The sequence below is a fragment of the Nothobranchius furzeri genome, chromosome 18 (genome assembly GCF_043380555.1).
Source record: "Nothobranchius furzeri strain GRZ-AD chromosome 18, NfurGRZ-RIMD1, whole genome shotgun sequence".
Classification (NCBI taxonomy): domain Eukaryota; kingdom Metazoa; phylum Chordata; class Actinopteri; order Cyprinodontiformes; family Nothobranchiidae; genus Nothobranchius; species Nothobranchius furzeri.
The window spans coordinates 21,980,803-22,001,083 of record NC_091758.1 but is presented as its reverse complement, the minus strand read 5'-3'; the positions used below and the strand labels follow the sequence as shown (position 1 = coordinate 22,001,083).

The 20,281-nt window shown below is 41.7% G+C and overlaps 1 protein-coding gene and 29 non-coding genes across 30 annotated transcripts in view; all 30 read left to right on the top strand.

The window, feature by feature from the left end:
* LOC107392955 (uncharacterized) overlaps positions 1-4,352 on the top strand; it is an 8,211-nt gene extending 3,859 nt beyond the window's left edge. The window contains exons 5-9 of the mRNA XM_070547252.1: positions 1-46; positions 227-294; positions 367-620; positions 708-953; positions 1,714-4,352. The exon at positions 1-46 is cut by the window's left edge and continues 290 nt beyond it. Of these exons, the coding sequence (XP_070403353.1) occupies positions 1-46; positions 227-294; positions 367-620; positions 708-953; positions 1,714-2,287 (1,188 nt within the window). The 3' untranslated portion in view covers positions 2,288-4,352. The remainder of the gene's footprint in view (positions 47-226; positions 295-366; positions 621-707; positions 954-1,713) is intronic.
* trnar-acg (transfer RNA arginine (anticodon ACG)) lies at positions 3,589-3,661 on the top strand. The gene has a single exon. It is a non-coding gene; the product is annotated as a tRNA-Arg (tRNA).
* On the top strand, positions 4,033-4,105 carry trnam-cau (transfer RNA methionine (anticodon CAU)). The gene has a single exon. It is a non-coding gene; the product is annotated as a tRNA-Met (tRNA).
* Positions 4,353-4,479: 127 nt separating the features above from the next.
* Positions 4,480-4,552, top strand: trnar-acg (transfer RNA arginine (anticodon ACG)). Its single transcript has one exon. It is a non-coding gene; the product is annotated as a tRNA-Arg (tRNA).
* A 371-nt stretch (positions 4,553-4,923) lies between these two features.
* trnam-cau (transfer RNA methionine (anticodon CAU)) lies at positions 4,924-4,996 on the top strand. The gene has a single exon. It is a non-coding gene; the product is annotated as a tRNA-Met (tRNA).
* Positions 4,997-5,368: 372 nt separating this feature from the next.
* trnar-acg (transfer RNA arginine (anticodon ACG)) lies at positions 5,369-5,441 on the top strand. Its single transcript has one exon. It is a non-coding gene; the product is annotated as a tRNA-Arg (tRNA).
* A 371-nt stretch (positions 5,442-5,812) lies between these two features.
* On the top strand, positions 5,813-5,885 carry trnam-cau (transfer RNA methionine (anticodon CAU)). Its single transcript has one exon. It is a non-coding gene; the product is annotated as a tRNA-Met (tRNA).
* An 800-nt stretch (positions 5,886-6,685) lies between these two features.
* Positions 6,686-6,758, top strand: trnam-cau (transfer RNA methionine (anticodon CAU)). Its single transcript has one exon. It is a non-coding gene; the product is annotated as a tRNA-Met (tRNA).
* Positions 6,759-7,132: 374 nt separating this feature from the next.
* Positions 7,133-7,205, top strand: trnar-acg (transfer RNA arginine (anticodon ACG)). The gene has a single exon. It is a non-coding gene; the product is annotated as a tRNA-Arg (tRNA).
* A 371-nt stretch (positions 7,206-7,576) lies between these two features.
* Positions 7,577-7,649, top strand: trnam-cau (transfer RNA methionine (anticodon CAU)). The gene has a single exon. It is a non-coding gene; the product is annotated as a tRNA-Met (tRNA).
* An 819-nt stretch (positions 7,650-8,468) lies between these two features.
* On the top strand, positions 8,469-8,541 carry trnam-cau (transfer RNA methionine (anticodon CAU)). The gene has a single exon. It is a non-coding gene; the product is annotated as a tRNA-Met (tRNA).
* Positions 8,542-8,915: 374 nt separating this feature from the next.
* On the top strand, positions 8,916-8,988 carry trnar-acg (transfer RNA arginine (anticodon ACG)). The gene has a single exon. It is a non-coding gene; the product is annotated as a tRNA-Arg (tRNA).
* A 371-nt stretch (positions 8,989-9,359) lies between these two features.
* On the top strand, positions 9,360-9,432 carry trnam-cau (transfer RNA methionine (anticodon CAU)). The gene has a single exon. It is a non-coding gene; the product is annotated as a tRNA-Met (tRNA).
* An 818-nt stretch (positions 9,433-10,250) lies between these two features.
* Positions 10,251-10,323, top strand: trnam-cau (transfer RNA methionine (anticodon CAU)). The gene has a single exon. It is a non-coding gene; the product is annotated as a tRNA-Met (tRNA).
* Positions 10,324-10,697: 374 nt separating this feature from the next.
* On the top strand, positions 10,698-10,770 carry trnar-acg (transfer RNA arginine (anticodon ACG)). The gene has a single exon. It is a non-coding gene; the product is annotated as a tRNA-Arg (tRNA).
* A 371-nt stretch (positions 10,771-11,141) lies between these two features.
* Positions 11,142-11,214, top strand: trnam-cau (transfer RNA methionine (anticodon CAU)). Its single transcript has one exon. It is a non-coding gene; the product is annotated as a tRNA-Met (tRNA).
* Positions 11,215-11,588: 374 nt separating this feature from the next.
* trnar-acg (transfer RNA arginine (anticodon ACG)) lies at positions 11,589-11,661 on the top strand. The gene has a single exon. It is a non-coding gene; the product is annotated as a tRNA-Arg (tRNA).
* Positions 11,662-12,032: 371 nt separating this feature from the next.
* trnam-cau (transfer RNA methionine (anticodon CAU)) lies at positions 12,033-12,105 on the top strand. Its single transcript has one exon. It is a non-coding gene; the product is annotated as a tRNA-Met (tRNA).
* An 800-nt stretch (positions 12,106-12,905) lies between these two features.
* trnam-cau (transfer RNA methionine (anticodon CAU)) lies at positions 12,906-12,978 on the top strand. Its single transcript has one exon. It is a non-coding gene; the product is annotated as a tRNA-Met (tRNA).
* A 374-nt stretch (positions 12,979-13,352) lies between these two features.
* On the top strand, positions 13,353-13,425 carry trnar-acg (transfer RNA arginine (anticodon ACG)). Its single transcript has one exon. It is a non-coding gene; the product is annotated as a tRNA-Arg (tRNA).
* Positions 13,426-13,796: 371 nt separating this feature from the next.
* trnam-cau (transfer RNA methionine (anticodon CAU)) lies at positions 13,797-13,869 on the top strand. The gene has a single exon. It is a non-coding gene; the product is annotated as a tRNA-Met (tRNA).
* A 374-nt stretch (positions 13,870-14,243) lies between these two features.
* Positions 14,244-14,316, top strand: trnar-acg (transfer RNA arginine (anticodon ACG)). Its single transcript has one exon. It is a non-coding gene; the product is annotated as a tRNA-Arg (tRNA).
* A 365-nt stretch (positions 14,317-14,681) lies between these two features.
* trnam-cau (transfer RNA methionine (anticodon CAU)) lies at positions 14,682-14,754 on the top strand. The gene has a single exon. It is a non-coding gene; the product is annotated as a tRNA-Met (tRNA).
* Positions 14,755-15,569: 815 nt separating this feature from the next.
* Positions 15,570-15,642, top strand: trnam-cau (transfer RNA methionine (anticodon CAU)). The gene has a single exon. It is a non-coding gene; the product is annotated as a tRNA-Met (tRNA).
* An 800-nt stretch (positions 15,643-16,442) lies between these two features.
* Positions 16,443-16,515, top strand: trnam-cau (transfer RNA methionine (anticodon CAU)). The gene has a single exon. It is a non-coding gene; the product is annotated as a tRNA-Met (tRNA).
* A 374-nt stretch (positions 16,516-16,889) lies between these two features.
* On the top strand, positions 16,890-16,962 carry trnar-acg (transfer RNA arginine (anticodon ACG)). The gene has a single exon. It is a non-coding gene; the product is annotated as a tRNA-Arg (tRNA).
* A 371-nt stretch (positions 16,963-17,333) lies between these two features.
* Positions 17,334-17,406, top strand: trnam-cau (transfer RNA methionine (anticodon CAU)). Its single transcript has one exon. It is a non-coding gene; the product is annotated as a tRNA-Met (tRNA).
* Positions 17,407-18,664: 1,258 nt separating this feature from the next.
* On the top strand, positions 18,665-18,737 carry trnar-acg (transfer RNA arginine (anticodon ACG)). Its single transcript has one exon. It is a non-coding gene; the product is annotated as a tRNA-Arg (tRNA).
* Positions 18,738-19,108: 371 nt separating this feature from the next.
* trnam-cau (transfer RNA methionine (anticodon CAU)) lies at positions 19,109-19,181 on the top strand. The gene has a single exon. It is a non-coding gene; the product is annotated as a tRNA-Met (tRNA).
* Positions 19,182-19,992: 811 nt separating this feature from the next.
* On the top strand, positions 19,993-20,065 carry trnam-cau (transfer RNA methionine (anticodon CAU)). The gene has a single exon. It is a non-coding gene; the product is annotated as a tRNA-Met (tRNA).
* The last annotated feature ends 216 nt before the right edge of the window (positions 20,066-20,281 follow it).

The window sequence follows — 20,281 nt, the reverse complement described above, 5'->3', positions numbered from 1 at the left end:
CCAGCTGTGGAAGTTAAACATGCTCCTGTGGATGACCTGGAAGAAAGTGAGTGATGTTCATGCCCAAATATCACATAAATGGGAAAGTCAAGATGGTTTCTTTTATTATGTAAAGTGACATAAGTGACTTTAGAACCAGGTTACTGATTAATTTTGTTCTATAAACCTGTGTCTGAAAGTGTGTGTGTATGTGTGTTTAATAAAAGGTTTTGATATTTATGTTTAGCTGCATCTCCATCAAGGCTGCCTGATTTCCACTCTGATGACACTATTCCAGGGACATCAAGGAGACAGGTAAGTTAGATATGATTTGGCTACTTTTGCCCATTTTTTTTCTTATAAATACGTAACAAACGTATCATTTAGGACTCCGTTGGCCCCGACAACACCGAAGGTTTCAGAGCTGTGCAGGATTTGGCTGAAGCACTCTTCAATCTGAGAGAGCACAGCCTGGCTCTCACCCTTGAAGAGTCCAATAACATTGTTGCTCTTTGGAAGAGATTGTCAGAGCACGACAAGGAGCGCACCGTTTTTTCTCCACGCCACCAAACAACCCTGAACAAAGGCCGTTTTAGAGCAACAAAAAAAATTGTTGCACCAGGCGTGGAGTCGACAAAGCGGTATGTTGGTCACAGCTGTTCAGCCACTGATGCATATTCTTCTACAGATCTTGCCTGAGTCAATTTTTCTTGCCTTTGTCCTCCTAGGTGCTATTCTGGAGCACGCATTCCTGGACAGTGGCCAGATTGCAACCGGATTGTTGAGGCCATTTTTGTCCAGCTCTGCATGGCTTATCCAAACCCAAAGAGAGTGGAAGGTGTGGCATTTTCAAGGTGGACCCTCATCATTCGTGCTTACAAGCACATTAGAGAGTGCATCCTGAACAACATCACCATCATGGAGGAGACGACCATACAGTTGCCAGAAGTCAACAAAACAACCCTCACACAGTGGTGAGTTAAAACTGTGTCATGATGGATAATGATGGACTCAAATTAGCTGACCCAGAGACAAACAGAATAACTTAAAGAAGTTTTATTCACAAGCGAGATACACAAATAGTACTCCCCAGGAGGATCAGTGGAGTAATGATAATTCACTTGGAGTGCTCACTCCGCTGGAGGTACGGTCTGCTCAGGGGGGTGTGAGAGAGAAGGGTGAAGATTAGATGGATCCACAAATTATTTGTAATCTTTAAAGGGGTCAAAGGATGGCTTACAGTGTCCTTGTGTGACCCGGCAGTGGTGGCAGGAATCACCATCGGATTGGAAGAGGGGGTTTCCAGCTGAGATGGGTAGGTAATGCAGTCTTATGCTGCATCAGCGTTACTCTGGAAGCATGAGTGAACAGAAAGTTAGTTGACTGCAGAGTACTTACCTGAGGGTTTTCTGATTTTACCGTAATGACTAACCAACTGGCCTCTCAGATAAGTAGATGAGACTCAGCTACAGAGACTGGGACTGGTGTCAGGGACTCCTCTGCTGGAGAGAAAATGAAGAAGATGAGAATCAGTAGAGAGAGAAGCAAGCCAACAACTTCATGACTGCTGGGATATGACAAACTATTAACTTCAGTGATAAAATCTGAGTGACTTTAAAAACAGGACAGAATATTAGTTGGTTTGTATTTCACAAACATCACAGAATCTGTAATATCGATAAGAACATTATTCCTTGAAATTAAAATCAGCTATTCTATTTATTTCATATGCAGGTATTGCAGACGCACCCGGGCACAGGAGAAAGACATTCTTGAACAGGGCATTCTGGCACCAAAGCCAGCCATTTCCGGTGAAACCAGTCAGCAGTCAGCACCACAGCACAAAGCCATTCAACCTGCTCCATCACACAAACCTTACACCTTCGTCCTTCATCCCGACACGGCTGGAACGGCAAAACTGAAAATCAAAAAGTCAGATAGAGCACAGTGCCCACCTCAGCCTCAGCCACAGAACACAGGACAGTTGTCTGTGGAAATTTTTCCACCAGCAACCTCATCTGGTCCCACCTATTCTGTACCTTCTTTTATTCCGATCCAGCCACTTCCTCAACCCATCCTGCCACAGTTTATCTGTGCTCCGACTCCCTCTGTGCCAGTGTACCCTGTTGTGGCTGGGCCATCAGCACCTAAAAGCCAGACACCACATGTACCCTACACCACACAGCAGTACAGGAAGAGGAAGGAAAAAGAGGAGCAGGCTGGACTACAGACACGAAAATATGTAAAAAAAAACAGACACAATAGTTTGCAAGAAGTGCCAAAAAGAAAGAAAGCCATCCTGCCATAAACAGTATTTTGGGAACTGGTACTGTGAAGAGACTGCAAACCAGTCTTTTGAAGACTGGAGAGCTGAAATGGCTGCACGTGGCTATGGTAAAAAAAAATCTTAAATGTAAATAGCTTCATTTTTTCTGTTTTTGATGTTTGTGTGTTTACTGTTTGTTTTTTAGCCTGTTTGTAAAATAAACAAGTGTGAGTTTTTGTATTTTCTTGTTTTTCTTTAATTAGACTAATCAAAATATGTCCTGTTGGTGTCAAATAGTAAAGGTTCTGGTGAACACAGTACCAGTAAGTTCATATCCTGACAGGGGCAGAAAAAAGGTTTATCTTTGAATTTTATTAAGAAAACTACAGATTGCAGCTCAGAAAGGTTTCTCCTCTCTCTGCTGTGATTTCATTTGCAGATGTAGGAGGACATTGAAACAAAATGAAAGGGCCTGTGTACACTGTTGTGATTTTGAGTTAGAATTAATTGAATTATGGTAGATTGTATTTTATTTTGGTTCAGCCAAGGTGAGTAGATAGATCTGAAAAGGTGGAAATTAATAAACACCTGGAATGAGTATGTTTTCATTGCCATAGAGGGTTTTGAAACTAATTAGAATCAGGGGTTCAGGAAACTTGACATTTTAATTCAGTGGCATGTAAATAGACTTATATTAAAGCTCATTCATTTATTTTATCAGTTTTTATGCGTTTACTTTTGCTTGAAATTTATTTATAAAAACGCCTACATAGTTCACGGAGCATTGTTAATTAAGGTGTCAAGAATGCTCCGAGCGGGACTCGAACCCGCTGCATCGCACTCAACAGCACACCAACAATAACTACTACCAAAATCGATTGTGAGACTTATGCGCGCAAGCCTTGGCGCAGTAGGTAGCGCGTCAGTCTCATAATCTGAAGGTCGTGAGTTCGACCCTCACACGGGGCACTTCTTTTGACACTATGCTGACGTCCAGTGAGGTTATTGTAGCTTGTTATTTGTGGGTGGTAGCCTCTGACAGTTATGACCTATACAAGCTCCCCTTATTTTTACTTCATGTTGCTTTTAACTTTAAAATTGATCACAAAATCAAATAGCACAAGTCTTTACTCACTACAGAGACCATGGCTCATGATCCAGATAACTGTCAAACATAGTGCTTGTTTCAAATTAAACACATACCAAGTCTTGTGACTTATGGGACATCTTTTTGTGATAAATGGCCAAAGCTTCTCACTCTATGTTCCCATCATTTCCATTTTCAACCAAACTATCATGATTCTGGAGACTTTGCATTATGGTCTCAATTGATTGCTCACATAGGGCCAGTGGCGCAATGGATAACGCGTCTGACTACGGATCAGAAGATTCTAGGTTCAACTCCTGGCTGGCTCGATGTAACCTATGGTGATTTTGTCTTACCATGGCTGGTTCAATGCAAGCCTGACATTGCATTGTATCTTCAAACCATTGTTGTGGTCTTGACTGGAAGCCGCTTTTGTTTTTGTTCATGGAAATCCTTCATTCTTTCAATTTTTAAAATAATTACTCTTTTGTTTTTGACTGTCTAGAAAAATGCAAATGAAAGCCAAATACAAAGCTGAAAGATTGCATCGTAGCCTAGAGGCATTGGGTCGGGATGTGTTTCACTGACTTTTGGAAATAACCAGTAACGTGATCACAAGAAGCCCACCCAGGCACATTGAACGATGCATAATATTTTGTTGTTCTGGGACGTAAAACGTTGCACCAGCAGGTCTATCCTGGCCTCGTTGGCGCAGTAGGTAGCGCGTCAGTCTCATAATCTGAAGGTCGTGAGTTCGACCCTCACACGGGGCACTTCTTTTGACACTATGCTGACGTCCAGTGAGGTTATTGTAGCTTGTTATTTGTGGGTGGTAGCCTCTGACAGTTATGACCTATACAAGCTCCCCTTAGTTTTACTTCATGTTGCTTTTAACTTTAAAATTGATCACAAAATCAAATAGCACAAGTCTTTACTCACTACAGAGACCATGGCTCATGATCCAGATAACTGTCAAACATAGTGCTTGTTTCAAATTAAACACATACCAAGTCTTGTGACTTATGGGACATCTTTTTGTGATAAATGGCCAAAGCTTCTCACTCTATGTTCCCATCATTTCCATTTTCAGCCAAACTATCATGATTCTGGAGATTGTGGATTATGGTCTCAATTGATTGCTCACATAGGGCCAGTGGCGCAATGGATAACGCGTCTGACTACGGATCAGAAGATTCTAGGTTCAACTCCTGGCTGGCTCGATGTAACATATGGTGACTCTGTCTTACCATGGCTGGTTAAATGCAAGCCTGACATTGCATTGTGTCTTCAAACCATTGTTGTGGTCTTGACTGGAAGCCGCTTTTGTTTTTGTTCATGGAAATCCTTCATTCTTTCAATTTTTAAAAGAATTACTCTTTTGTTTTTGACTGTCTAGAAAAATGCAAATGAAAGCCAAATACAAAGCTGAAAGATTGCATCGTAGCCTAGAGGCATTGGGTCGGGATGTGTTTCACTGACTTTTGGAAATAACCAGTAACGTGATCACAAGAAGCCCACCCAGGCACATTGAACAATGCATAATATTTTGTTGTTCTGGGACGTAAAACGTTGCACCAGCAGGTCTATCCCGGCCTCGTTGGCGCAGTAGGTAGCGCGTCAGTCTCATAATCTGAAGGTCGTGAGTTCGACCCTCACACGGGGCACTTCTTTTGACACTATGCTGACGTCCAGTGAGGTCATTGTAGCTTGTTATTTGTGGGTGGTAGCCTCTGACAGTTATGACCTATACAAGCTCCCCTTAGTTTTACTTCATGTTGCTTTTAACTTTAAAATTGATCACAAAATCAAATAGCACAAGTCTTTACTCACTACAGAGACCATGGCTCATGATCCAGATAACTGTCAAACATAGTGCTTGTTTCAAATTAAACACATACCAAGTCTTGTGACTTATGGGACATCTTTTTGTGATAAATGGCCAAAGCTTCTCACTATGTTCCCATCATTTCCATTTTCAACCAAACTATCATGATTCTGGAGACTGTGCATTATGGTCTCAATTGATTGCTCACGTAGGGCCAGTGGCGCAATGGATAACGCGTCTGACTACGGATCAGAAGATTCTAGGTTCAACTCCTGGCTGGCTCGATGTAACCTATGGTGACTCTGTCTTACCATGGCTGGTTCAATGCAAGCCTGACATTGCATTGTATCTTCAAACCATTGTTGTGGTCTTGACTGGAAGCCGCTTTTGTTTTTGTTCATGGAAATCCTTCATTCTTTCAATTTTTAAAATAATTACTCTTTTGTTTTTGACTGTCTAGAAAAATGCAAATGAAAGCCAAATACAAAGCTGAAAGATTGCATCGTAGCCTAGAGGCATTGGGTCGGGATGTGTTTCACTGACTTTTGGAAATAACCAGTAACGTGATCACAAGAAGCCCACCCAGGCACATTGAACAATGCATAATATTTTGTTGTTCTGGGACGTAAAACGTTGCACCAGCAGGTGTATCCTGGCCTCGTTGGCGCAGTAGGTAGCGCGTCAGTCTCATAATCTGAAGGTCGTGAGTTCGACCCTCACACGGGGCACTTCTTTTGACACTATGCTGACGTCCAGTGAGGTTATTGTAGCTTGTTATTTGTGGGTGGTAGCCTCTGACAGTTATGACCTATACAAGCTCCCCTTAGTTTTACTTCATGTTGCTTTTAACTTTAAAATTGATCACAAAATCAAATAGCACAAGTCTTTACTCACTACAGAGACCATGGCTCATGATCCAGATAACTGTCAAACATAGTGCTTGTTTCAAATTAAACACATACCAAGTCTTGCGACTTATGGGACATCTTTTTGTGATAAATGGCCAAAGCTTCTCACTCTATGTTCCCATCATTTCCATTTTCAGCCAAACTATCATGATTCTGGAGATTGTGCATTATGGTCTCAATTGATTGCTCACATAGGGCCAGTGGCGCAATGGATAACGCGTCAGAAAATTCTAGGTTCATCTCCTGGCTGGCTCGATGTAACCTATGGTGACTCCGTCTTACCATAGCTGATTCAATGCAAGCCTGACATAGCATTGTAACTTCAAACCATTGTTGTGGTCTTGACTGGAAGCCGCTTTTGTTCATGGAAATGCTTCATTCTTTCAATTTTTAAAAGAATTACTCTTTTGTTTTTGACTGTCTAGAAAAATGCAAATGAAAGCCAAATACAAAGCTGAAAGATTGCATCGTAGCCTAGAGACATTGGGTCGGGATGTGTTTCACTGACTTTTGGAAATAACCAGTAACGTGATCACAAGAAGCCCACCCAGGCACATTGAACGATGCATAATATTTTGTTGTTCTGGGACGTAAAACGTTGCACCAGCAGGTCTATCCTGGCCTCGTTGGCGCAGTAGGTAGCGCGTCAGTCTCATAATCTGAAGGTCGTGAGTTCGACCCTCACACGGGGCACTTCTTTTGACACTATGCTGACGTCCAGTGAGGTTATTGTAGCTTGTTATTTGTGGGTGGTAGCCTCTGACAGTTATGACCTTTACAAGCTCCCCTTATTTTTACTTCATGTTGCTTTTAACTTTAAAATTGATCACAAAATCAAATAGCACAAGTCTTTACTCACTACAGAGACCATGGCTCATGATCCAGATAACTGTCAAACATAGTGCTTGTTTCAAATTAAACACATACCAAGTCTTGTGACTTATGGAACATCTTTTTGTGATAAATGGCCAAAGCTTCTCACTCTATGTTCCCATCATTTCCATTTTCAACCAAACTATCATGATTCTGGAGACTGTGCATTATGGTCTCAATTGATTGCTCACATAGGGCCAGTGGCGCAATGGATAACGCGTCTGACTACGGATCAGAAGATTCTAGGTTCAACTCCTGGCTGGCTCGATGTAACCTGTATTGACTCCGTCTTACCAAAGCTGGTTCAATTCAAGCCTGACATTGCATCGTAACTTCAAACCATTGTTGTGGTCTTGACTGGAAGCCGCTTTTGTTTTTGTTCATGGAAATCCTTCATTCTTTCAATTTTCAAAAGACTTACTCTTTTGTTTTTGACTGTCTAGAAAAATGCAAATGAAAGCCAAATACAAAGCTGAAAGATTGCATCGTAGCCTAGAGGCATTGGGTCGGGATGTGTTTCACTGACTTTTGGAAATAACCAGTAACGTGATCACAAGAAGCCCACCCAGGCACATTGAACGATGCATAATATTTTGTTGTTCTGGGACGTAAAACGTTGCACCAGCAGGTCTATCCCGGCCTCGTTGGCGCAGTAGGTAGCGCGTCAGTCTCATAATCTGAAGGTCGTGAGTTCGACCCTCACACGGGGCACTTCTTTTGACACTATGCTGACGTCCAGTGAGGTTATTGTAGCTTGTTATTTGTGGGTGGTAGCCTCTGACAGTTATGACCTATACAAGCTCCCCTTAGTTTTACTTCATGTTGCTTTTAACTTTAAAATTGATCACAAAATCAAATAGCACAAGTCTTTACTCACTACAGAGACCATGGCTCATGATCCAGATAACTGTCAAACATAGTGCTTGTTTCAAATTAAACACATACCAAGTCTTGTGACTTATGGGACATCTTTTTGTGATAAATGGCCAAAGCTTCTCACTCTTATGTTCCCATCATTTCCATTTTCAACCAAACTATCATGATTCTGGAGACTGTGCATTATGGTCTCAATTGATTGCTCACATACGGCCAGTGGCGCAATGGATAACGCGTCTGACTACGGATCAGAAGATTCTAGGTTCAACTCCTGGCTGGCTCGATGTAACCTATGGTGACTCTGTCTTACCATGGCTGGTTCAATGCAAGCCTGACATTGCATTGTATCTTCAAACCATTGTTGTGGTCTTGACTGGAAGCCGCTTTTGTTTTTGTTCATGGAAATCCTTCATTCTTTCAATTTTTAAAAGAATTACTCTTTTGTTTTTGACTGTCTAGAAAAATGCAAATGAAAGCCAAATACAAAGCTGAAAGATTGCATCGTAGCCTAGAGGCATTGGGTCGGGATGTGTTTCACTGGCTTTTGGAAATAACCAGTAACGTGATCACAAGAAGCCCACCCAGGCACATTGAACAATGCATAATATTTTGTTGTTCTGGGACGTAAAACGTTGCACCAGCAGGTGTATCCTGGCCTCGTTGGCGCAGTAGGTAGCGCGTCAGTCTCATAATCTGAAGGTCGTGAGTTCGACCCTCACACGGGGCACTTCTTTTGACACTATGCTGATGTCCAGTGAGGTTATTGTAGCTTGTTATTTGTGGGTGGTAGCCTCTGACAGTTATGACCTATACAAGCTCCCCTTAGTGTTACTTCATGTTGCTTTTAACTTTAAAATTGATCACAAAACCAAATAGCACAAGTATTTACTCACTACAGAGACCATGGCTCATGATCCAGATAACTGTCAAACATAGTGCTTGTTTCAAATTAAACACATACCAAGTCTTGCGACTTATGGGACATCTTTTTGTGATAAATGGCCAAAGCTTCTCACTCTATGTTCCCATCATTTCCATTTTCAGCCAAACTATCATGATTCTGGAGATTGTGGATTATGGTCTCAATTGATTGCTCACATAGGGCCAGTGGCGCAATGGATAACGCGTCTGACTACGGATCAGAAGATTCTAGGTTCAACTCCTGGCTGGCTCGATGTAACATATGGTGACTCTGTCTTACCATGGCTGGTTCAATGCAAGCCTGACATTGCATTGTGTCTTCAAACCATTGTTGTGGTCTTGACTGGAAGCCGCTTTTGTTTTTGTTCATGGAAATCCTTCATTCTTTCAATTTTTAAAAGAATTACTCTTTTGTTTTTGACTGTCTAGAAAAATGCAAATGAAAGCCAAATACAAAGCTGAAAGATTGCATCGTAGCCTAGAGGCATTGGGTCGGGATGTGTTTCACTGACTTTTGGAAATAACCAGTAACGTGATCACAAGAAGCCCACCCAGGCACATTGAACAATGCATAATATTTTGTTGTTCTGGGACGTAAAACGTTGCACCAGCAGGTCTATCCCGGCCTCGTTGGCGCAGTAGGTAGCGCGTCAGTCTCATAATCTGAAGGTCGTGAGTTCGACCCTCACACGGGGCACTTCTTTTGACACTATGCTGACGTCCAGTGAGGTTATTGTAGCTTGTTATTTGTGGGTGGTAGCCTCTGACAGTTATGACCTATACAAGCTCCCCTTAGTTTTACTTCATGTTGCTTTTAACTTTAAAATTGATCACAAAATCAAATAGCACAAGTCTTTACTCACTACAGAGACCATGGCTCATGATCCAGATAACTGTCAAACATAGTGCTTGTTTCAAATTAAACACATACCAAGTCTTGTGACTTATGGGACATCTTTTTGTGATAAATGGCCAAAGCTTCTCACTCTATGTTCCCATCATTTCCATTTTCAACCAAACTATCATGATTCTGGAGACTGTGCATTATGGTCTCAATTGATTGCTCACATACGGCCAGTGGCGCAATGGATAACGCGTCTGACTACGGATCAGAAGATTCTAGGTTCAGCTCCTGGCTGGCTCGATGTAACCTATGGTGACTCTGTCTTACCATGGCTGGTTCAATGCAAGCCTGACATTGCATTGTATCTTCAAACCATTGTTGTGGTCTTGACTGGAAGCCGCTTTTGTTTTTGTTCATGGAAATCCTTCATTCTTTCAATTTTTAAAATAATTACTCTTTTGTTTTTGACTGTCTAGAAAAATGCAAATGAAAGCCAAATACAAAGCTGAAAGATTGCATCGTAGCCTAGAGGCATTGGGTCGGGATGTGTTTCACTGGCTTTTGGAAATAACCAGTAACGTGATCACAAGAAGCCCACCCAGGCACATTGAACAATGCATAATATTTTGTTGTTCTGGGACGTAAAACGTTGCACCAGCAGGTGTATCCTGGCCTCGTTGGCGCAGTAGGTAGCGCGTCAGTCTCATAATCTGAAGGTCGTGAGTTCGACCCTCACACGGGGCACTTCTTTTGACACTATGCTGACGTCCAGTGAGGTTATTGTAGCTTGTTATTTGTGGGTGGTAGCCTCTGACAGTTATGACCTATACAAGCTCCCCTTAGTGTTACTTCATGTTGCTTTTAACTTTAAAATTGATCACAAAACCAAATAGCACAAGTATTTACTCACTACAGAGACCATGGCTCATGATCCAGATAACTGTCAAACATAGTGCTTGTTTCAAATTAAACACATACCAAGTCTTGCGACTTATGGGACATCTTTTTGTGATAAATGGCCAAAGCTTCTCACTCTATGTTCCCATCATTTCCATTTTCAGCCAAACTATCATGATTCTCGAGATTGTGGATTATGGTCTCAATTGATTGCTCACATAGGGCCAGTGGCGCAATGGATAACGCGTCTGACTACGGATCAGAAGATTCTAGGTTCAACTCCTGGCTGGCTCGATGTAACATATGGTGACTCTGTCTTACCATGGCTGGTTAAATGCAAGCCTGACATTGCATTGTGTCTTCAAACCATTGTTGTGGTCTTGACTGGAAGCCGCTTTTGTTTTTGTTCATGGAAATCCTTCATTCTTTCAATTTTTAAAAGAATTACTCTTTTGTTTTTGACTGTCTAGAAAAATGCAAATGAAAGCCAAATACAAAGCTGAAAGATTGCATCGTAGCCTAGAGGCATTGGGTCGGGATGTGTTTCACTGACTTTTGGAAATAACCAGTAACGTGATCACAAGAAGCCCACCCAGGCACATTGAACAATGCATAATATTTTGTTGTTCTGGGACGTAAAACGTTGCACCAGCAGGTCTATCCCGGCCTCGTTGGCGCAGTAGGTAGCGCGTCAGTCTCATAATCTGAAGGTCGTGAGTTCGACCCTCACACGGGGCACTTCTTTTGACACTATGCTGACGTCCAGTGAGGTTATTGTAGCTTGTTATTTGTGGGTGGTAGCCTCTGACAGTTATGACCTATACAAGCTCCCCTTAGTTTTACTTCATGTTGCTTTTAACTTTAAAATTGATCACAAAATCAAATAGCACAAGTCTTTACTCACTACAGAGACCATGGCTCATGATCCAGATAACTGTCAAACATAGTGCTTGTTTCAAATTAAACACATACCAAGTCTTGTGACTTATGGGACATCTTTTTGTGATAAATGGCCAAAGCTTCTCACTCTATGTTCCCATCATTTCCATTTTCAACCAAACTATCATGATTCTGGAGACTGTGCATTATGGTCTCAATTGATTGCTCACGTAGGGCCAGTGGCGCAATGGATAACGCGTCTGACTACGGATCAGAAGATTCTAGGTTCAACTCCTGGCTGGCTCGATGTAACCTATGGTGACTCTGTCTTACCATGGCTGGTTCAATGCAAGCCTGACATTGCATTGTATCTTCAAACCATTGTTGTGGTCTTGACTGGAAGCCGCTTTTGTTTTTGTTCATGGAAATCCTTCATTCTTTCAATTTTTAAAATAATTACTCTTTTGTTTTTGACTGTCTAGAAAAATGCAAATGAAAGCCAAATACAAAGCTGAAAGATTGCATCGTAGCCTAGAGGCATTGGGTCGGGATGTGTTTCACTGACTTTTGGAAATAACCAGTAACGTGATCACAAGAAGCCCACCCAGGCACATTGAACAATGCATAATATTTTGTTGTTCTGGGACGTAAAACGTTGCACCAGCAGGTGTATCCTGGCCTCGTTGGCGCAGTAGGTAGCGCGTCAGTCTCATAATCTGAAGGTCGTGAGTTCGACCCTCACACGGGGCACTTCTTTTGACACTATGCTGACGTCCAGTGAGGTTATTGTAGCTTGTTATTTGTGGGTGGTAGCCTCTGACAGTTATGACCTATACAAGCTCCCCTTAGTTTTACTTCATGTTGCTTTTAACTTTAAAATTGATCACAAAATCAAATAGCACAAGTCTTTACTCACTACAGAGACCATGGCTCATGATCCAGATAACTGTCAAACATAGTGCTTGTTTCAAATTAAACACATACCAAGTCTTGCGACTTATGGGACATCTTTTTGTGATAAATGGCCAAAGCTTCTCACTCTATGTTCCCATCATTTCCATTTTCAGCCAAACTATCATGATTCTGGAGATTGTGCATTATGGTCTCAATTGATTGCTCACATAGGGCCAGTGGCGCAATGGATAACGCGTCAGAAAATTCTAGGTTCAACTCCTGGCTGGCTCGATGTAACCTATGGTGACTCCGTCTTACCATAGCTGATTCAATGCAAGCCTGACATAGCATTGTAACTTCAAACCATTGTTGTGGTCTTGACTGGAAGCCGCTTTTGTTCATGGAAATGCTTCATTCTTTCAATTTTTAAAAGAATTACTCTTTTGTTTTTGACTGTCTAGAAAAATGCAAATGAAAGCCAAATACAAAGCTGAAAGATTGCATCGTAGCCTAGAGACATTGGGTCGGGATGTGTTTCACTGACTTTTGGAAATAACCAGTAACGTGATCACAAGAAGCCCACCCAGGCACATTGAACGATGCATAATATTTTGTTGTTCTGGGACGTAAAACGTTGCACCAGCAGGTCTATCCCGGCCTCGTTGGCGCAGTAGGTAGCGCGTCAGTCTCATAATCTGAAGGTCGTGAGTTCGACCCTCACACGGGGCACTTCTTTTGACACTATGCTGACGTCCAGTGAGGTTATTGTAGCTTGTTATTTGTGGGTGGTAGCCTCTGACAGTTATGACCTATACAAGCTCCCCTTAGTTTTACTTCATGTTGCTTTTAACTTTAAAATTGATCACAAAATCAAATAGCACAAGTCTTTACTCACTACAGAGACCATGGCTCATGATCCAGATAACTGTCAAACATAGTGCTTGTTTCAAATTAAACACATACCAAGTCTTGTGACTTATGGGACATCTTTTTGTGATAAATGGCCAAAGCTTCTCACTCTATGTTCCCATCATTTCCATTTTCAACCAAACTATCATGATTCTGGAGACTGTGCATTATGGTCTCAATTAATTGCTCACATAGGGCCAGTGGCGCAATGGATAACGCGTCTGACTACGGATCAGAAGATTCTAGGTTCAACTCCTGGCTGGCTCGATGTAACCTATGGTGACTCTGTCTTACCATGGCTGGTTCAATGCAAGCCTGACATTGCATTGTATCTTCAAACCATTGTTGTGGTCTTGACTGGAAGCCGCTTTTGTTTTTGTTCATGGAAATCCTTCATTCTTTCAATTTTTAAAATAATTACTCTTTTCTTTTTGACTGTCTAGAAAAATGCAAATGAAAGCCAAATACAAAGCTGAAAGATTGCATCGTAGCCTAGAGACATTGGGTCGGGATGTGTTTCACTGACTTTTGGAAATAACCAGTAACGTGATCACAAGAAGCCCACCCAGGCACATTGAACGATGCATAATATTTTGTTGTTCTGGGACGTAAAACGTTGCACCAGCAGGTCTATCCCGGCCTCGTTGGCGCAGTAGGTAGCGCGTCAGTCTCATAATCTGAAGGTCGTGAGTTCGACCCTCACACGGGGCACTTCTTTTGACACTATGCTGACGTCCAGTGAGGTTATTGTAGCTTGTTATTTGTGGGTGGTAGCCTCTGACAGTTATGACCTATACAAGCTCCCCTTAGTGTTACTTCATGTTGCTTTTAACTTTAAAATTGATCACAAAACCAAATAGCACAAGTCTTTACTCACTACAGAGACCATGGCTCATGATCCAGATAACTGTCAAGCATAGTGCTTGTTTCAAATTAAACACATACCAAGTCTTGCGACTTATGGGACATCTTTTTGTGATAAATGGCCAAAGCTTCTCACTCTATGTTCCCATCATTTCCATTTTCAGCCAAACTATCATGATTCTGGAGATTGTGCATTATGGTCTCAATTGATTGCTCACATAGGGCCAGTGGCGCAATGGATAACGCGTCTGACTACGGATCAGAAGATTCTAGGTTCAACTCCTGGCTGGCTCGATGTAACCTATGGTGACTCTGTCTTACCATGGCTGGTTCAATGCAAGCCTGACATTGCATTGTGTCTTCAAACCATTGTTGTGGTCTTGACTGGAAGCCGTTTTTGTTCATGGAAATCCTTCATTCTTTCAATTTTTAAAAGAATTACTCTTTTGTTTTTGACTGTCTAGAAAAATGCAAATGAAAGCCAAATACAAAGCTGAAAGATTGCATCGTAGCCTAGAGGCATTGGGTCGGGATGTGTTTCACTGACTTTTGGAAATAACCAGTAACGTGATCACAAGAAGCCCACCCAGGCACATTGAACAATGCATAATATTTTGTTGTTCTGGGACGTAAAACGTTGCACCAGCAGGTCTATCCCTGCCTCGTTGGCGCAGTAGGTAGCGCGTCAGTCTCATAATCTGAAGGTCGTGAGTTCGACCCTCACACGGGGCACTTCTTTTGACACTATGCTGACGTCCAGTGAGGTTATTGTAGCTTGTTATTTGTGGGTGGTAGCCTCTGACAGTTATGACCTATACAAGCTCCCCTTAGTTTTACTTCATGTTGCTTTTAACTTTAAAATTGATCACAAAATCAAATAGCACAAGTCTTTACTCACTACAGAGACCATGGCTCATGATCCAGATAACTGTCAAACATAGTGCTTGTTTCAAATTAAACACATACCAAGTCTTGTGACTTATGGGACATCTTTTTGTGATAAATGGCCAAAGCTTCTCACTCTATGTTCCCATCATTTCCATTTTCAACCAAACTATCATGATTCTGGAGACTGTGCATTATGGTCTCAATTGATTGCTCACGTAGGGCCAGTAGCGCAATGGATAACGCGTCTGACTAATCAGAAGATTCTAGGTTCAACTCCTGGCTGGCTCGATGTAACCTATGGTGACTCTGTCTTACCATGGCTGGTTCAATGCAAGCCTGACATTGCATTGTATCTTCAAACCATTGTTGTGGTCTTGACTGGAAGCTGCTTTTGTTTTTGTTCATGGAAATCCTTCATTCTTTCAATTTTTAAAATAATTACTCTTTTGTTTTTGACTGTCTAGAAAAATGCAAATGAAAGCCAAATACAAAGCTGAAAGATTGCATCGTAGCCTAGAGGCATTGGGTCGGGATGTGTTTCACTGACTTTTGGAAATAACCAGTAACGTGATCACAAGAAGCCCACCCAGGCACATTGAACAATGCATAATATTTTGTTGTTCTGGGACGTAAAACGTTGCACCAGCAGGTCTATCCTGGCCTCGTTGGCGCAGTAGGTAGCGCGTCAGTCTCATAATCTGAAGGTCGTGAGTTCGACCCTCACACGGGGCACTTCTTTTGACACTATGCTGACGTCCAGTGAGGTTATTGTAGCTTGTTATTTGTGGGTGGTAGCCTCTGACAGTTATGACCTATACAAGCTCCCCTTAGTTTTACTTCATGTTGCTTTTAACTTTAAAATTGATCACAAAATCAAATAGCACAAGTCTTTACTCACTACAGAGACCATGGCTCATGATCCAGATAACTGTCAAACATAGTGCTTGTTTCAAATTAAACACATACCAAGTCTTGCGACTTATGGGACATCTTTTTGTGATAAATGGCCAAAGCTTCTCACTCTATGTTCCCATCATTTCCATTTTCAGCCAAACTATCATGATTCTGGAGATTGTGCATTATGGTCTCAATTGATTGCTCACATAGGGCCAGTGGCGCAATGGATAACGCGTCAGAAAATTCTAGGTTCAACTCCTGGCTGGCTCGATGTAACCTATGGTGACTCCGTCTTACCATAGCTGATTCAATGCAAGCCTGACATAGCATTGTAACTTCAAACCATTGTTGTGGTCTTGACTGGAAGCCGCTTTTGTTCATGGAAATGCTTCATTCTTTCAATTTTTAAAAGAATTACTCTTTTGTTTTTGACTGTCTAGAAAAATGCAAATGAAAGCCAAATACAAAGCTGAAAGATTGCATCGTAGCCTAGAGACATTGGGTCGGGATGTGTTTCACTGACTTTTGGAAATAACCAGTAACGTGATCACAAGAAGCCCACCCAGGCACATTGAACGATGCATAATATTTTGTTGTTCTGGGACGTAAAACGTTGCACCAGCAGGTCTATCCTGGCCTCGTTGGCGCAGTAGGTAGCGCGTCAGTCTCATAATCTGAAGGTCGTGAGTTTGACCCTCACACGGGGCACTTCTTTTGACACTATGCTGACGTCCAGTGAGGTTATTGTAGCTTGTTATTTGTGGGTGGTAGCCTCTGACAGTTATGACCTATACAAGCTCCCCTTAGTTTTACTTCATGTTGCTTTTAACTTTAAAATTGATCACAAAATCAAATAGCACAAGTCTTTACTCACTACAGAGACCATGGCTCATGATCCATATAACTGTCAAACATAGTGCTTGTTTCAAATTAAACACATACCAAGTCTTGTGACTTATGGGACATCTTTTTGTGATAAATGGCCAAAGCTTCTCACTCTATGTTCCCATCATTTCCATTTTCAACCAAACTATCATGATTCTGGAGACTGTGCATTATGGTCTCAATTGACTGCTCACATAGGGCCAGTGGCGCAATGGATAACGCGTCTGACTACGGATCAGAAGATTCTAGGTTCAACTCCTGGCTGGCTCGATGTAACCTCTATTGACTCCGTCTTACCATTGTTGGTTCAATTCAAGCCTGACATTGAATCGTAACTTCAAACCATTGTTGTGGTCTTGACTGGAAGCCGCTTTTGTTTTTGTTCATGGAAATGCTTCATTCTTTCAATTTTCAAAAGAATTACTCTTTTGTTTTTGACTGTCTAGAAAAATGCAAATGAAAGCCAAATACAAAGCTGAAAGATTGCATCGTAGCCTAGAGACATTGGGTCGGGATGTGTTTCACTGACTTTTGGAAATAACCAGTAACGTGATCACAAGAAGCCCACCCAGGCACATTGAACGATGCATAATATTTTGTTGTTCTGGGACGTAAAACGTTGCACCAGCAGGTCTATCCTGGCCTCGTTGGCGCAGTAGGTAGCGCGTCAGTCTCATAATCTGAAGGTCGTGAGTTCGACCCTCACACGGGGCACTTCTTTTGACACTATGCTGATGTCCAGTGAGGTTATTGTAGCTTGTTATCTGTGGGTGGTAGCCTCTGACAGTTATGACCTATACAAGCTCCCCTTAGTTTTACTTCATGTTGCTTTTAACTTTAAAATTGATCACAAAATCAAATAGCACAAGTCTTTACTCACTACAGAGACCATGGCTCATGATCCAGATAACTGTCAAACATAGTGCTTGTTTCAAATTAAACACATACCAAGTCTTGTGACTTATGGGACATCTTTTTGTGATAAATGGCCAAAGCTTCTCACTCTATGTTCCCATCATTTCCGTTTTCAACCAAACTATCATGATTCTGGAGACTGCATTATGGTCTCAATTGATTGCTCACATAGGGCCAGTGGCGCAATGTATAATGGATCTGACTACAGATCAGAAGATTCTAGGTTCAACTCCTGGCTGGCTCGATGTAACCTATGGTGACTCTGTCTTACCATAGCTGGTTCAATGCAAGCCTGATATTGCATTGTAACTTCAAAACCATTGTTGTGGTCTTGACTGGAAGCTGTTTTTGTTCATGGAAATGCTTCATTCTTTCAATTTTCAAAAGAATTACTCTTTTGTTTTTGACTGTCTAGAAAAATGCAAATGAAAGCCAAATACAAAGCTGAAAGATTGCATCGTAGCCTAGAGACATTGGGTCGGGATGTGTTTCACTGACTTTTGGAAATAACCAGTAACGTGGTCACAAGAAGCCCACCCAGGCACACTGAATGATGCATAATATTTTGTTATTCTGGGACGTAAAACGTTGCACCAGCAGGTCTATCCTGGCCTCGTTGGCACAGTAGGTAGCGCGTCAGTCTCATAATCTGTAGGTCATGCGATCGACCCTCACACGGGGCAGTTCTTTTGACACTATGCTGACGTCCAGTGAGGTTATTGTAGCTTGTTATTTGTGGGTGGTAGCCTCTGACAGTTATGACCTATACAAGCTCCCCTTAGTTTTACTTCATGTTGCTTTTAACTTTAAAATTGATCACAAAATCAAATAGCACAAGTCTTTACTCACTACAGAGACCATGGCTCATGATCCAGATAACTGTCAAACATAGTGCTTGTTTCAAATTAAACACATACCAAGTCTTGTGACTTATGGGACATCTTTTTGTGATAAATGGCCAAAGCTTCTCACTCTATGTTCCCATCATTTCCATTTTCAACCAAACTATCATGATTCTGGAGACTGTGCATTATGGTCTCAATTGACTGCTCACATAGGGCCAGTGGCGCAATGGATAACGCGTCTGACTACGGATCAGAAGATTCTAGGTTCAACTCCTGGCTGGCTCGATGTAACCTATATTGACTCCGTCTTACCATAGGTGGTTCAATTCAAGCCTGACATTGAATCGTAACTTCAAACCATTGTTGTGGTCTTGACTGGAAGCCGCTTTTGTTTTTGTTCATGGAAATGCTTCATTCTTTCAATTTTCAAAAGAATTACTCTTTTGTTTTTGACTGTCTAGAAAAATGCAAATGAAAGCCAAATACAAAGCTGAAAGATTGCATCGTAGCCTAGAGACATTGGGTCGGGATGTGTTTCACTGACTTTTGGAAATAACCAGTAACGTGATCACAAGAAGCCCACCCAGGCACATTGAACAATGCATAATATTTTGTTGTTCTGGGACGTAAAACGTTGCACCAGCAGGTCTATCCTGGCCTCGTTGGCGCAGTAGGTAGCGCGTCAGTCTCATAATCTGAAGGTCGTGAGTTCGACCCTCACACGGGGCACTTCTTTTGACACTATGCTGATGTCCAGTGAGGTTATTGTAGCTTGTTATCTGTGGGTTGTAGCCTCTGACAGTTATGACCTATACAAGCTCCCCTTAGTTTTACTTCATGTTGCTTTTAACTTTAAAATTGATCACAAAATCAAATAGCACAAGTCTTTACTCACTACAGAGACCATGGCTCATGATCCAGATAACTGTCAAACATAGTGCTTGTTTCAAATTAAACACATACCAAGTCTTGTGACTTATGGGACATCTTTTTGTGATAAATGGCCAAAGCTTCTCACTCTATGTTCCCATCATTTCCGTTTTCAACCAAACTATCATGATTCTGGAGACTGCATTATGGTCTCAATTGATTGCTCACATAGGGCCAGTGGCGCAATGTATAATGGATCTGACTACAGATCAGAAGATTCTAGGTTCAACTCCTGGCTGGCTCGATGTAACCTATGGTGACTCCGTCTTACCATAGCTGGTTCAATGCAAGCCTGATATTGCATTGTAACTTCAAAACCATTGTTGTGGTCTTGACTGGAAGCTGTTTTTGTTCATGGAAATGCTTCATTCTTTCAATTTTTAAAAGAATTACTCTTTTGTTTTTGACTGTCTAGAAAAATGCAAATGAAAGCCAAATACAAAGCTGAAAGATTGCATCGTAGCCTAGAGACATTGGGTCGGGATGTGTTTCACTGACTTTTGGAAATAACCAGTAACGTGGTCACAAGAAGCCCACCCAGGCACACTGAATGATGCATAATATTTTGTTGTTCTGGGACGTAAAACGTTGCACCAGCAGGTCTATCCTGGCCTCGTTGGCGCAGTAGGTAGCGCGTCAGTCTCATAATCTGAAGGTCGTGAGTTCGACCCTCACACGGGGCACTTCTTTTGACACTATGCTGACGTCCAGTGAGGTTATTGTAGCTTGTTATTTGTGGGTGGTAGCCTCTGACAGTTATGACCTATACAACCTCCCCTTAATTTTACTTCATGTTGCTTTTAACTTTAAAATTGATCACAAAATCAAATAGCACAAGTCTTTACTCACTACAGAGACCATGGCTCATGATCCGGATAACTGTCAAACATAGTGCTTGT